We start from the raw sequence: 14,097 nt of genomic DNA, 5'->3' as shown, positions 1-14,097 counted from the left end.
CCTTTGCCCCGATGCCTTGCAGGACGTGGATGACTGGGATCTGACTGAGCTCAACCAGGACAACTGGGATTCTGCGGAGAGCGGGGACGACGACGTCCCGTCCCCGCCGCTGGTAGGTTTCTTTTGCTTTGAACCTTGACTCCCAATTTGAACGCGTTCCTTTGCGAAGCTCAGTCGGCTCTGAGAGTCAGCCCCGTTGCCATAAGTTGAAAATGCCGTTCGCCGGTTCCAGCCCCCCCAAAGGGCGACGCTTTTCTCATAGTTCCGCTCACTTCCGCTGTCCGGAACATCCAAACCGGGTCCTCAAGGACCGCCGTCCCGCCCGTTTCCCCATCCCTCCTTGCTATAAAAGGATCAGGATCCTTTTGGGGGTTCCGCCGATGAGTCCGTCCTTGGAATCGGGCGCGCCGCAGTAGGGAGGCGACGCAGGAGAGCGGCCCCGGAGGACCGCAGTCAACCGATTCGCTCCTTTTCCATCGCGTTCTTTTTTCAGGCAATTGTGGCCGGATCCCGAGCCGCTCGCCGTTCCGCGCCAACGAAACCAAATTGGTTCTGAGAACTGATGGCAAACTCCTCCCCCTCTCCTCAAGGTTCCCATCGGGCGAGACCCCCTGGGCCGCCTCAGCCCCGCCTCGTCCGGCGACACGGCCCGCTCGTCGGACGAAAGCATCGAGCGCGGCCGGCCGAGCGAGTCGCCGTCCGAAGAAGCGGCGGAGGGCCTCCCGGAGCCTGCGGCGCCCCCGCTGGACAGATGCGGGAGCGCCGCTCTGCTGCGGCAGCTTCTGGAGGACGCTGGCCAGGACAAAGATCCTGATGTGTGGAGCAAGATGGAGGTAAAAACACAACCGGGGTGGGCGGGCTCACGTGCTGTATGTGTCCTGTAGCGCCACCCCCCCCACCCCGCAAAAAAAAATCTCTTTTCAAATGGTGTTCCAGCGGTACCTCGACTTACGAACGTCTCTTCATACGAAATTTTCAAGTTACGAAATGCCTGAACAGGAAAATATTCTCATATTTCGCAATAGTTTGTGTTCTTTTCTCTTGTTGGGCGAATCCACTTTCTATTTTTCATATGTTGTTCCTTTTCATATTTTTGTCTTTTTTGAAGAATAGTTTTTCCATGTATTTTCTATTTTCTCCCCCCAAAGGGGAAAAAAACAGGATTGAAGAACAGAACACAGAAATCCATTTCGAAATCTTCATCAAAGAAGCCGCTTCGAAAGAGCAAAAGCATTGGGATGGAAATCCAACCAGCCAAACAAATCAAGCCCCTTCCTTCAGTCCTTTTCTCCGACTCCGGTCTGAGTTGTTTTGAATTGCCGGCTGAGTATTTTCTGCTTGGTGCGCGCTCAGCCGCACTCGCCCCCGCACTCCGCTTCATGCGCTTCATGCGCTTCATGCTCAAGTCAGCCAGCAGGTGGCACTGTGTCTCCGTCGCCTCTTCTTTTTGGGGCTTTCCTTCACGCGTGCTTTTTTGTTGGCGACGGCCTGACGGTTTTGGATTGGCTTGGTCTTGTCGGGAGGAAATGTCGTCGTTTGGATGCAGGGGGCGTGCCCCAAAACGCAGAAAGAAGAGGTGCGCTCCACGGCGGAGGCGATCCGACAAAAGCCACCCCCTAACCCTTCGGCACCCATGTCGCCCGAAGGAAGGGAAATGCCGTCACGAGGAACTTGAGCTGTCGGCTGCCGGAAAGCGGATCCGCGCTTCACCGTTCACGTTGTCCCCCATGCCCGCCTGCGCGGCTTTTCCGCGGGTTCCTCCCGCATTCCGCCCAAAACGCGCACGGCAGTTTCCACCCGTGTTTTCCCACCTGGTTGGTCAGAGCTCGCCGATGAGCCGAATCGGCCCTCGCTGCCCCGGTGAGCGAAACGGGTCGGTTGTCAGCGTGCGCCGCGCCGCGCCACGCCCGCCGCCCCCAGTCGGCGACCTTTGCGAGCGTCGGCGAATGGGATGCTTTAAAATTTTGCGGGCACGTGGGAAAGCGTTGACGCTTGCGCTCTGACCGCTCGCAGAAGTTGGTGCGGCAGCTGGACGGATTCATCGGCTGGCTGCAGGGGGCGCTGGAGAGCACTGGCGACTGGACGCCGCCCGAGGCCCACTTGGACGCGCTCAAGCTCTACCTGGACACCCACCTGGTCAGTCCGCACGCACGCACGCACGCACGCATGCCTGAGCGCAGGCCAAAGTTATTTGAGGTGCTTTTTGGACATGTTCAGATTGTCTCCGGACCGCTCGCCAAACAAATTCCGACAAACTGAATTTGAAAAACAAAAGTCAGAATGAAAAATGCAAAGGTCAACACACTTTTTCTCGCTCTCTCACATACACACACACACACACACACACACACACACACAGCTCGTCTCTTTTCTCATTCTTTCGATTCATTTCCCTCCCAATTTGATCACGTTTCCAATTTGTATGCTGCACTTTTTTTGGGCATCTGCTCATCTTCCAGTTGCGCTTTCCTTCTCTTTCTTGTCACGATGCTCTTCTCGTGACCTTTTCTCCATCTTGCCTTTCTTCTCATCTTTGGCGCCTTCCTTTTTTTTCATCTTGTCATCTTTTCCCTCCTTTGCTTCATTTGCTAATCGGTTCTTTCCCCTCCAATTTTCTTCCCAGCGCGTCACATTCCTTCGCCTTCTGTTGTTTTTTTAATGGCACGTTTGATCCGCCTCTTTATATACCACCTCAACCGAACCCCCCCCCACACCCCCGCCCCACACGCGCGCGCACACACACACCGCTGTCTCTCTCGATTTCACTCTGTCCTCATTTGTCGGGGAAAAAAAAAAAGAAAATAAATCAAACAACAATCAGCTGCAAGCATATGGACGCTCATGGCCCCACAAACGCACCCGCACGTGCACCCGAGGTGCGGTGAGACGCGACATCAACATGCACGATTGTAAACACTCGCACGCGCACCGAAAAACAGATTGGATTTGCATTCTTTAGAGAAAATATATACAAGCAGCCCTGTTTTAAGCACACACACACACACGCACACACGCAGGGCTATTATCATATATTTGCATGTTCCTGGACAGACTTCGAAATGAGCATCTATATCTCCCAACAGAACATCACGCTCCCCCCCCCATCTTATTTAGCCGTGTGTGCGTGTTTGTTTACAAGCGCGTGTCTTTTGCCCTGACGCGCACGAGCGTTTGCTGCGCGCGCCAGTCGCTAGGTAAGTCCGACTCGGAAGCGGCGCGCGCGTCGTCCGTCGCCCGCCAAGAAAGGCGGAGGATGAAAGAGCGTAGCGCGACCAGGCTAACGGCGCTTTGGAGCGCCACGCCGTTTGCTCCCCGACCCCGGCTGCGCGCGTGTGCGTGTGTGCGTCTGATAGTCACACTTGGACTTTGTAGTCATTAGCGTGCGCCGGCGTGCTTAATTGCGTGTTGGCTGATGGATGCGCACTTGTCGACTGGGGCCTTTTATGGCGCGCCGATTGCTTTTCCCTCCCGTCGCGTGCGTCGCGCTCGTGTTGATGTCGATCGCAACTTCCTCTCGACGCTGCTTTTTTTTTGTTTTTGAATCGCCTTTGTTCAAAGTGCAGCGCGCTGAATTTGGCTCAACTTGCGTGCCCGGACATGGACCGGAAGAACGCGCCGGATGACTTTTGTTTGGGTGTCGGGAGGATCGCGGCGATCCAAAAACCCGTTTGTGTTGGTCTGTAAGAAATTCGAACGGAAACGCCTTCGCTCCAAAGGCTTTGATGGAATCCGCGCTCGGCAACCGCCACGTCAAAGTCGAGGCTCGACGTCAGGGGCCTCCCAGCACCGCGCAAGCCCTGGCTAACGTGCTCACGCTAAAGGCTAAAGCGCGGCAGGTGGGCGGCGTCGCGCTCTTCCTCCGCGCTTCTCGTCTGGCCCGGGGGCCGCCGGCCGCCGCTGTTGCGCTTCGTCTAGCTTTCATTGCAGACGGCGCAAGCTGACCATGCGCGCGCTTGTGTTGCAGGCGTTCAAACTCAACGTGGACAGCCACAAAGCGCTGAAAGAGAGCATCGTGGAGGACGGAACGGCGCTCCTCGCCATCATGCCCGCCCAGCAATCAGGTACGCCCGCCCGCCCGCGCGCACGCGCTCACGGCCACGACTGATATTTTGGTGAACCTTGATGGAGACGGACCGGAGACCATCTGCGGCGTTTCGGAGTCGAACGGACGCCACGGAACACGTCTGAGCTCCGATGCCGACGACGGGAGCCCAGGAGGCAACGCGGACGTTTCATTGGCCGATTGTCGCCAAAGGCGGCTCGGGCGTGGCGTTGAAGCCGTACGGAAAAAGCGGAAATTGGATCGGCAATATGAGCATGAAAACGAAACGTCGGTCGGGACTTGCCGACTTTGCTCATTATTTCCTCTGGCGCTCGGTCGGCCGCCCGATCCACGGTTGACGCGGTGGCGCTTGTCGCCTTCAGGACTGCGCGACATCCTCCGGATGGTCTCGGGCCAGTGGGAGCAGCTGCGGCTTCAGATCCGCCGCCAACACGCCTGGATGCTGCGCGCCCTGCGCCTCATCCGCGCGCGCCTCCTCCTGCCCGCCGAGGGGCCTCCGCCGGACCGCCCGCAGGTAAGAAAGCCGTCGCCTTCCCGGCGTCTAAAAAGTCCCGCTCACCATTCCGGAATGTCCCTTGACTTCCTCCTTCCGATGGTGCTTTCACGAGCCGCACGCCTAATTAGCGCGGGCGCGAGGGAATGAATGTGACCTTGATGGAAGGGCGAAGCAAAGGGCTGCTTGTCATCAATGTGTGAAATGATCAAGGCTCCTCCGATAGTGAGAAGATATTCATGACCAAAGATGAAGTCGGGACTTGTGTCAATAATTCAGCGTCCGCATCTTCATCATCACTTTCAGTGCGACGGATGGCGAGCGACAGATGCGTGTGATTAAAAAATGCCCGTAGGTGGCGCTGTAAGCGGTGGAGCACCGGCCTCCATTCGTTGGAGTTCCTCGCCGCCATCCATCTGCCCGTCCATCCGCAGCATCCAGTGGGCGTAGCAACGCATCCGATTTGTCCGTCCATCGGTCGGTCGGTCGGTCGGTCGGTCGGTTCCCCCCTCAATCCGCAGCTCGCCTTTGAGCTTCCCTCGTCTTCCTCCTCGGCGTCTCGCCGCCAGCCGCCGCCTTCCTCGCCCTCCCGGCGCTGTCGGCCGCGCGGAGGGCCCATTCATGTAAATGTCAGCAAATATCACAGCCGGGGTTGCGGGATTAGCCGGCGAGGAGAAGACACACCGATAGCGGCAAATATAACGCTCTGACAAGGCCCCCGGCGCGGGGATTAGGCCGGGCGCGCGCACGCGCACGCACCTTGTGCCGTTGCGAGGCGCGGCGCCGCACTCTGAAGATTTGCCGCGCCCGTGCGAGGATTGCCAAGCGACGCGCGTCTCGTGTTTTGCCGCATACGGGGGATGCGGGCAAAGGTTGCCGGGAGCCGCGCGAAGACTAGCGTCGTCGCCCGGTGTCATATTTAACAGCTTAGCGGGATTTGTCTCACCGCACGCTCGCGCCGAAGGAGGGAAGACGCGCTCGCGGGCGGAAGCTTCCGCTCAGGTTGGCCCGGGCATCCTCAACAACTTTCGGGGGAAAAAAAGGTCCACGCGCTCGGGTAACGCCCGCCTCGCCTTTACGACGGTCGAGACGGAATCCGGAGACTCCGATCAAAGTTTGGACAAAACTATTTCAAAACGCAACTCGCGGCGAACGGGCAGGCGCTAATGTTGTGACTGAACGTTTTGCGCACTGAGATTGTTCCCGATCTTCAAAAAAACAAAGGAAGAAACTGTTCAGGCGCTGACATTTTGGAGGCGGAGCAACCCGACAGCGAAACCAAGAGCAAAGGTGACGCCGGGGGCCACCGAAACACGTCTTCCTTTGACAACAACGTGCTTCCGATGGACCTCGTTGCTCGATGCACTTTTTCAATTCCTTCTCATGTGCTTGATGAACATGGAAAGAGCGGCGAGGCGTGCGTGTGTGCGTGCACTGACTTGATTTTCTGCAACATAGCAACCTCCCCCGGAGAAAGCAAGGGGGCGGGCGGCGATGGCTCTTGAGGAGCACGCGGCGACACGCGAGCACACCTCACATCATGCGTCGAGCTGCCGTTCAGCGTCGCGCTGATTCGGGGCCTCTTTTTCGAGGGTGGCGTTTGCAGGAGGAGGAGGACGGGAAATCTTGAGTTAAAACGTGATAAGTCGGCCCCCGCCGGGCACTTGGCGCCGATGCGAGTGCGTGCTTCTTATCAGGGCGGCTGCTGGAGACAGCTTGTTGGCCTCGGGCTTCCATTTCACCCCACAGACCGCGACCGCCGCGTCTGAGAGACAGGTAGAGAGGAGAGAGAGACAGAAAGGAAGCACGAGGGCGTGTTGAGGGCCCGTGCCGAGAAAAAAAAAAAAGCTTTGATTCAAGTGGGGGGGGGGGAACACAAAAGCCACCTTCGGAAGGAAAGTGAAATTCTTCTCCTGGAATGTTTGACAAGACGGGGGGCAGTCGGCAAAGAAGCGTCTCCAGCGCCAGCGGTGGAGATCGGCCCGCCGTCCGCTTCCTGGCTTCTTTGCCCTGCCCTTGAGCGCACTGCGCCGCCTTTCGGTGGAGTTGAAGTTCCCGAGCAGGATCTTGGGGCTTGCTTTACACTAGACTTCCCGACCACAAAGTTGCTTCCAGTCCAGTCCAGCATCCTCTCACCTTGGCCACAATGCGACCACACCCCCTCCCCCCCGACAAAAAAAAAGTGTCCATATATGTATGTAGAGTTGAGTGAAGTATATACCTGAAAGAAGGCCGAGTTGACTTTCTAGTGAGAATGAGCAGAAAAGAGCATAAACAGCCTTTGCATGTGGTTGGGCCTGTGACTCATTTAAATAATGTCCTGCCTGAGGTTATTACAATCTATTAAAAAAAAAAAAAAATGCCCCGTTGGACTCCCGCCTGATACCTGCAACGACCAATCAGACACCGGCACCTCACTTTCCATAATTTAAGATTAAACTCGGGAGCTCCGCGTTGCCGTTAATCCGCGTTGAAGTCGCGGTCATTTGGCGCGCGCGTGTCGCCGCCGCCGCCGGCAGCACACGCGCGCAATCCGAGTTGAGACGATGCATTAAACATCACGTTCAAAGCATGTCGCGCAAACAAACCTTCCAAGTTTTGGGGAAGCGCCTTTTTCCACTTGACTCTTTCCCTGCAAACTCTCCAAAAGTCGTTGAGTTGAGTTGTCATCTCCGCAGATGCAAAACTCAACAAATCATTGAGATTTGTTGACCCCCCCACCCCAGATGGATTCTGCTGCGTCGTGCCGTTTCCGCGGGCGCAATATTCCTTCCTCCGCGATGCCATGGAGGATATTGTTGTCAAGAAAACGTTTGAGTTGACTTCCTCCTGAACATCAGGATACAACGTCGACGTTGATCGAACATAACCGAAAGCGCCACGCCAACCACCCTGCGCATTTGTCCCGTGAACTGTTCAGTCAGGTTTCGAGATGATGCGCGGCACCGAGTCAGCCCCGTTCCGAGTTTTGCCAACCGACACTGGAGACGATGCCTGTGGGGTTTGATTGGATTTAACTGCAGCAATTGATGCAGTGGATCGCGGTCTTCTGATTTGCGGCACCTAGAGGGCCTTGGCGGTCGTGCGCTTGAGTGGTTTGAGTTCTATTGGGCTGACAGAACCTTTTGTGTTAGCCTCACTTGCTCTGAATCGCCGACTGTCGCGTGGTGTTCCGCAGGGCTCAATTGCGGGGCCTCTGCCGTTCTCGGCGTGTCCGCTCCCTTTGGATTCCATCTTCAGGAAAGCGGGCATTTCCTTCCACTGCGATGCGGGTGGACGTCAGATCAAAACGGCCGCTTCCTCACGGAGGCCACTTTGATCCCGTCGTGAGGAAATCAAGACCATATGTATAAAAACTCCCCGTGTCGGCTCTGCGTGGGGTTTCTCGAGGTTTCCTCCTACATTCCGAAAACATGCGCGGCAGGCTGATTGAACACTCCAAATTGTCCCTCGGTGTGGGCGTGAGCGCGGATGCTTGTTGGTCTGTGTGTGCGCTGCGATCGCAAGTAGTTGAGGCTGCCCCCCCCCGCCTGTTGCTTGAAGACGGCTGAGATCGGCTCCGGCACGCCCCGCGACCCGTGAGAGGATAAAGCGCATCAGAAAATGGATGGATCTGTGGATGGATATCGATCATATGAGTAAATGAATCGCAAACAAAATTGTGAGCTGAAGAGCGGGTCTGAAAGACATTTGTTCTTGATTGAATGTCCCCCCCCCCCAACTATTTGGGACGTAAAGGGACTAAATGAGATATGCAAATGCGGCGATGGGAAATAATGAGGGCCGTGTGCCGGTGGCAGGTATTAGCATGCCGCAGCTCTCCCAAAGCTCAGCCGCAAAGTCAATTTCTTGAATCGACTGTACGTACATTTCACTCTAAAGTTGCGAGTGAGCGTGCGTTTGCCGACGGCGGCGTGACGCGCTCAATTTTCTGATGGTCGGGAGTCTTTGCTCTTTTCGTGTCGTCACATTTTTCCTCAAATTTAATTACGTGGATTTAAGCGTCTTTTTTTTTCTCCCCCTCTGATGTGTCGGTCCAACTCATTAAAACATGTCACACTTTGATGAAAGTTGCCAAGCTCAGTCCACAAATGAAGTTTACTCCCCCCCTAATCAAACAGCGCCAAAATGCTTCGTTTAAACCAAAGTCTGGGCGCGCTCTGACTGAAATGAAAATTCAAGAAGAAGCAGCTTGAGCTCCAGCTCGCGCAGAGGCGCTTCCCCGACGGATAAATAAACGGCGTTGCGAAAAGATGAGACCTTTCTCCTTTCTTCGCGCTTGCCGGGGGCCGACCTCCGCGCTTACGAGCCGACAAGGCGACCGCAACGTCACGAGGCGACAAGGCGACCGCTTTTCCTGCCGCCGACCGTTAGCGCCGAGCTAGCTTAGCGTCTCGAAAGATCGTTTGCGCCGACTTGTAATCGAGCGATCGGCTCCGGCGACCTCTCCTGCTCCATTTCAATGTCACCGCCGCGCCAGATATCCGCCGAGCGTGGCGATACTGAATGCGCGAGGCACTTTATTTCGACATCGACTTCAAGAACCGAGCCGTACTTGCCAGGGTAGTTTTGATTGGACGTCGTTTGTCATCGGCCACGAGACGTTTTTACGGCCGGCAGATTGGCTGCGAGGGCCGACGGCGGCGCAAGCTGCCGCCCGCAAACGGCGGCGGCGGCGGTGGCGGCGTACTGTTTATTCTGCACTTCATCATCACGCCCCCCCACACACCCCCCCTCGCAATCCACTGCAAGCGCAACGCACCGCTGACCACGCCGCGAGTGTGTGCGCGCGCGTGCGTGCGCTTGAGCGCGCGCGACAGGGGATGATGTCTATCCCTCCGTCGGAAACCTTGTTAAATATTCATTGACAATTATTCCGCTTTGACCGGAGCGTTTGATGAAGACGATGAGGAAGCCGCCGCCGCCGCCGAGAACGTGAACAAGAAAGACGAGACGACAAACAAGAAGCGAGGACCTCTGTCTGGAAATTTGGATGAGCCACAAAATGTCCAAAGTAACGCGAGTGAAAAGCAAGTGAAGCCCCCCCCCCCAACCCCCCTTCATCGTCACATAGCCGTAATTTGGCTACTCTTCCAACTCGTAACGTTGTCGCGCCGCTGATGGCTTGGCTCAAGATCGCCGCCGGCGACGTCGCCGCTCTCAGCCCAAGCCGGGCCCAGGTCGCGTGAAAAATGGCCGTCGAAGCCGCAAAAGCATTTTCACCGGTGGCGGCAGCGCTTCATAAGCGGACGTCGTGCCGTCGAGCTCATTGAACAACTGGTTGGAGGTCATCTTTTGGAAACGTCGCTGTTTGGTTCACGAAAGGCGAAAGCCTCCATCCCGTTCCGTTCGCGTGTCGGCGCGCATGTCAAGGCAGGCGGCGTCGGGCTTGCTGTCGGCGTGCCGGCCGGGGAGAGAGGAGGAAAAAAACAAAAGATTTGCCTCCCGGTGTCAGAAAGCTTCGTCCTCAGTCGCACCAATGGAAGGTTGAAGGACAGATGGGCCACCAATTAAGAATGGATGAATGATGCTCGGATGAATTTGGGTGAAAGGCTCCATCGGATTTCGGCTACAAATCCTTCATCTTCTCCCCCCCCGCCCCCCCCCCCCCCCCCCCCCCCCCACACACACACACAAACGCGCACACACACACACCAGGTTGCGTCCCCCGGTTTTGTGCGTGTGTGTCCTCATTATTTCCTAATTAGCCTGCATGTTAATTAGCATGGTGGCTAATGTTAATTAGCTCCATTAATGGGAGGCGCCGCAGCACCTGAAAACCCCCGCCGACGCCGCCTTGCCGACTCCCGACACGTCTTCATCTCAAACGCGATGCGGCAGCGAGCCTCGCATTGAGCAAACCACGTTGACCGCGACGACGCGGGCAGGCCGACAAAGCTGGCGAGGCGTTGGGCAAAGAAGGCGGGCTCACAACGCCACCGCGAAGCCACTGCGTTCTTTGCCTCGCCTCCACCCGTTGACATCCGTTGTCAGACGCGGAATCGGAGACGACGTCTTTGTTTTGAAAAGCGTTTCGGGCATGGGAGCTTTCCCCGACCTCCAAGCGGGTTCTTGAAAGGAACGGAATGACAAAATGCGCTTGTCGTGATCCTGTCTCATGACCCACCGCTGCGCTCCATCAAGACAAAAACGCCTTCCTGTTAGATCACAGCTGCCCCGCCCCCGCCCGCAATCCTGACCTGCACGCAGGCGCACGCATCGGATCGTGTTTTTAATCCCAAGCGTGGTGTCTTCTTCGTAAGGACATGGTTGTTGTTGTTGAAAGGTCAACGCGCAGGCATCATCGTCCCACATCACACGTTTGTTTTCGCGGCGATGCCGATCGACGCTGTTCGGAAGCGGCGCCGTCACACGGTAGACGCTCCAATCCGCTCGCAGCGTTTAGCGGCCGGGCCGAGCCTTTTATTTCAAACGCGCCTCCGAGCGACGGCGGGGACCCGGTCGGCTGCGGCCAACAAGCCGGCCCCCCGCCCGCCCCGCCATCACCTCCAAAATGCCAAAAGAAGGCCGCCGCTTGGGGCCGAGCGCTTGTTGCGCTTGTCGCGTTGCAAAGTCAGAAAGACTCGGACGTCGAAGCGCAACGAACAAGTCGGCCGCCTAATGAATGGAAGCGTGCGCGCATTTCAAGCAAAAAGTGAGCGAGCGCGTTTTCCTTGCACGGCACGCCCGTCCGCCGATGATTGCGCGTTGGCGTTTTGTTTATTAGCTCCCTGATTGAGGCGCTCTGTCTCCACCAGATTGGATGACCTTTCCGGATCCTTCCGCCGAGTCCGCTAAGTAGATGAGACGGCCGACCGCTTTTCGCGGCTCCTCGCGCGCGCGCGCGGGTTTGTACCTCGCAGCCTCATCTCCATACGGTTTGGACGCAATTACACGCGAGCGGCGCCAAGTGGCCCGGATACGATTGTGAGACGCGGCGTGACGCGCGTGAAGGAGAGCGCCGCTCGCTCTGACCGACGCGCGGAATGCGATTCATGCGAAAGGTGCGCGTGATTTACACGCGCCCGTGTGCGAGAGGGGCGGGACGAGGCCAGAGCGCGGCATTCACGCGGGCCGCGCTCCAAAGGGCACGTCCGTCATGAGACGGCGACCGGCTCCTTCATCTCCAATAAGTGGCTCATCGCACACGCCGGCGTCGGCGGCCTACGTCGAAAAGTCTCCAAATAGCTTGATTGGCTTTCATTCCAAAAGCGGCCGAGCAAACGTCGAAGCTTTTGGGCCCAAACACGCGGCGCCGATGGGCGGATACGTGTCGGCCGTGAGGCCCGAGTCTCACGACCGACAAGTCACGCTGCGCTCGCATCGCTGGCCGAAAGGTGCGGTGACCCTGCGGAGCCCGCGGGTGGTGCCGCGACGGGGTCGGGGTGAACTCACCCGTCGCTGTCTGACTTGGACCGTCGCCACGCTCGCAAACTCCGTCTTTCTCCGCTCCTCCACAGGCGGAGCCGCCGTCCGGTCTCCAGGACACCCGGCGGGACGCCCTCCGGGAGATGGCCGCCAAGCTGGGCGACCTGCGCGACATCTCGCCCGCCGGAAGGTAGGACCGCCCGTCGCCGGCCACGCAATTTGGGGAGTGAAGAAGTGAAAGCGCGCATGTGAGTGAGTGAGTGAGTGCGCACGGTGGGCGTCCCTCCCGCCGGCGAGAAGGAAGCCGCTCAAGAGGGCGAGCGCTTCATCCGGCCGTTTCCGCCTGGTCTTGCTGGCGTTTTGGCCAACTTGCTTCGACATCGCTCACGTCGTGGGGAGCTTGGCGGTCCGCGCATGCTTGTGTGTGAGAGGGACACCATGTGAGAGAGCGTGTGTGCGCGCGCGCGTAGGGGTGTGTGTGTGTGTGTGTGTGTGTGTGTCAGCCGAGTTGCGCTCAAGCAGGGACTTTGTTTCTTTCCTGCTGCCTTTTTTTTTTTTTGTTTTTGTCTATCCTGTGTAACAGTGGAAATCAAAGCCAATGTTCAAAAAAAAAAAATAAAATGCAGCAAGCTGCTCGCAGCAACCAAGATCATGCGTTTGTCCATGTGTGCCCCGCCCGACATTCCCTGGCGACCATTTCGGGCGTCCCGCCTGCAGAAAATGTGCGCCTACGTAACCGTGGTTTTTTTTTTGTTTGTTTTTTGCCCACCTTCAGGCCGCAGGACTTTGAGCGAGCTCCCGAGGAGCCGTGGGATCTGCCGACGGAGGCCGACGACGCGCTGAGCGACGGCCGGCGGACGACCGCCTTGGACCGGCGACCCCGGGTAAGACCGGCGCCCGCCCTCGTCCGCTCGCCCCCGCCCGGCGCCTTTCGGCATTTGAACGGCAAACAAGATGGCGCGCGACAACAATGGAAGTCAACGCCGCGAGAGCGGCCAAGGAGAGCATTTGCGTCCGTTTGGCTCCGTTGTTTTCGATTCTTTCTCCCGGCACGGCCGACTTTGCGCGCGCGGGCGGCGCGCGAGCGACATGACTAATTCATGGTCCAACACGCTCACCTGGCCTGCGAATTATTGATAAGTGTAAAGATGAAGCTAATTTCTCCAAAGGAGCCTCGCTCAAATATTCATCCGCGTATGAATATTCACGAGGCGCATCAATTTTCCATGAGGGAGGAATCGTTCTTCTCCTTGCGCGTCTCCGCCTTCCTCGTCTTCTCTCTCCCTTTTTTTGATGTGTCCGCCACGCCGGTGAAATATTGATGGCCCTCCTCGCCGGGCCCAAGGTCGCCAGTCTTGTCTTCACGGCGGCCGGCGGCGAACGGCGCCGTCACTCGATCGCCGCGGTCGGACTTTGACTCGCGCCGCCGTCGGCCTCGCTCGTCGCGGCGCGATGACGTCGGGCCGGCGCGGGCTTGGTTTGCGGCGCCGCTCCTTGGGAAAGGAAGCGCCTCTTCAGCGGCAAAGCCGCCGTCCGGCTTCGGAGGTCGGCCTGAGGTGACGCCGTTTCCCCTTCCGGTCATTCGGACCGTCGGGAAAGAGCCTCCGAAGAACTTTGAGGTACATCGGCATCCGAGTGCGCCATCCCGACGCCGCGGAGGACGCCAATTTGGCCTGTTGCCGAAATCATTGTCGACGAACGGGACCGTTAACGTGACGTTCGTATGGCTGCCCGGAAGTGCGGCCATACGCATCTGTCAGTGAAGCGAGCTAGCGTGGACGGACGCATGGATGAAGTGTTGGCAATTGGCGTCTCCTTTATTTACCTCTCTCGGTGTGTGTGTGTGTTCCGGGGTGCTTTGGAAGAGCTTTTGTGAGTGCTCCGTGCGCATTTGCCTGCGTGTGAGCGGAAAAGAACCTCGCAGTGTTCCCCTGAAATGCTGGGGGGGACTCACCCCCATCACCATAGTAACAGCGCCAGCCAACAAAGTTTGTGTGCGCGCCTCTTGGCAGTCTTGGGCTCTACTGTTTATTGTGGCCTTCTGCTTTTCAACCACCAAGGGTTGGGGGAAGGAAGCGGGGGGCACACACCAGTGCGTGTGTGTGTGTGTGTGTGTGTGTGTGTGTGTGTGTGTGTGTGTGTGTGTGTGTGTGTGTGTGGGGGCGGGGGTGTG

General features: G+C 57.6%; 1 protein-coding gene across 1 annotated transcript in view; it reads left to right on the top strand.

Annotated features, from left to right (window-relative positions):
- Positions 1 to 6: 6 nt before the first annotated feature.
- LOC109521241 (A-kinase anchor protein 6-like) overlaps positions 7 to 14,097 on the top strand; it is a 19,911-nt gene continuing 5,820 nt past the window's right edge. Inside the window, exons 1-7 of the mRNA XM_019878960.1 lie at positions 7 to 112; positions 591 to 833; positions 2,014 to 2,136; positions 3,965 to 4,061; positions 4,426 to 4,577; positions 12,017 to 12,120; positions 12,688 to 12,808. Of these exons, the coding sequence (XP_019734519.1) occupies positions 828 to 833; positions 2,014 to 2,136; positions 3,965 to 4,061; positions 4,426 to 4,577; positions 12,017 to 12,118 (480 nt within the window). The 5' untranslated portion in view covers positions 7 to 112; positions 591 to 827 and the 3' untranslated portion in view covers positions 12,119 to 12,120; positions 12,688 to 12,808. The remainder of the gene's footprint in view (positions 113 to 590; positions 834 to 2,013; positions 2,137 to 3,964; positions 4,062 to 4,425; positions 4,578 to 12,016; positions 12,121 to 12,687; positions 12,809 to 14,097) is intronic.

This window comes from Hippocampus comes, unplaced genomic scaffold (genome assembly GCF_001891065.2).
Source record: "Hippocampus comes isolate QL1 unplaced genomic scaffold, H_comes_QL1_v1.1 scaffold295, whole genome shotgun sequence".
NCBI classification, from domain to species: domain Eukaryota; kingdom Metazoa; phylum Chordata; class Actinopteri; order Syngnathiformes; family Syngnathidae; genus Hippocampus; species Hippocampus comes.
The sequence above is the reverse complement of the archived record's forward strand: the minus strand, read 5'-3'. Positions and strand labels throughout refer to the sequence as shown.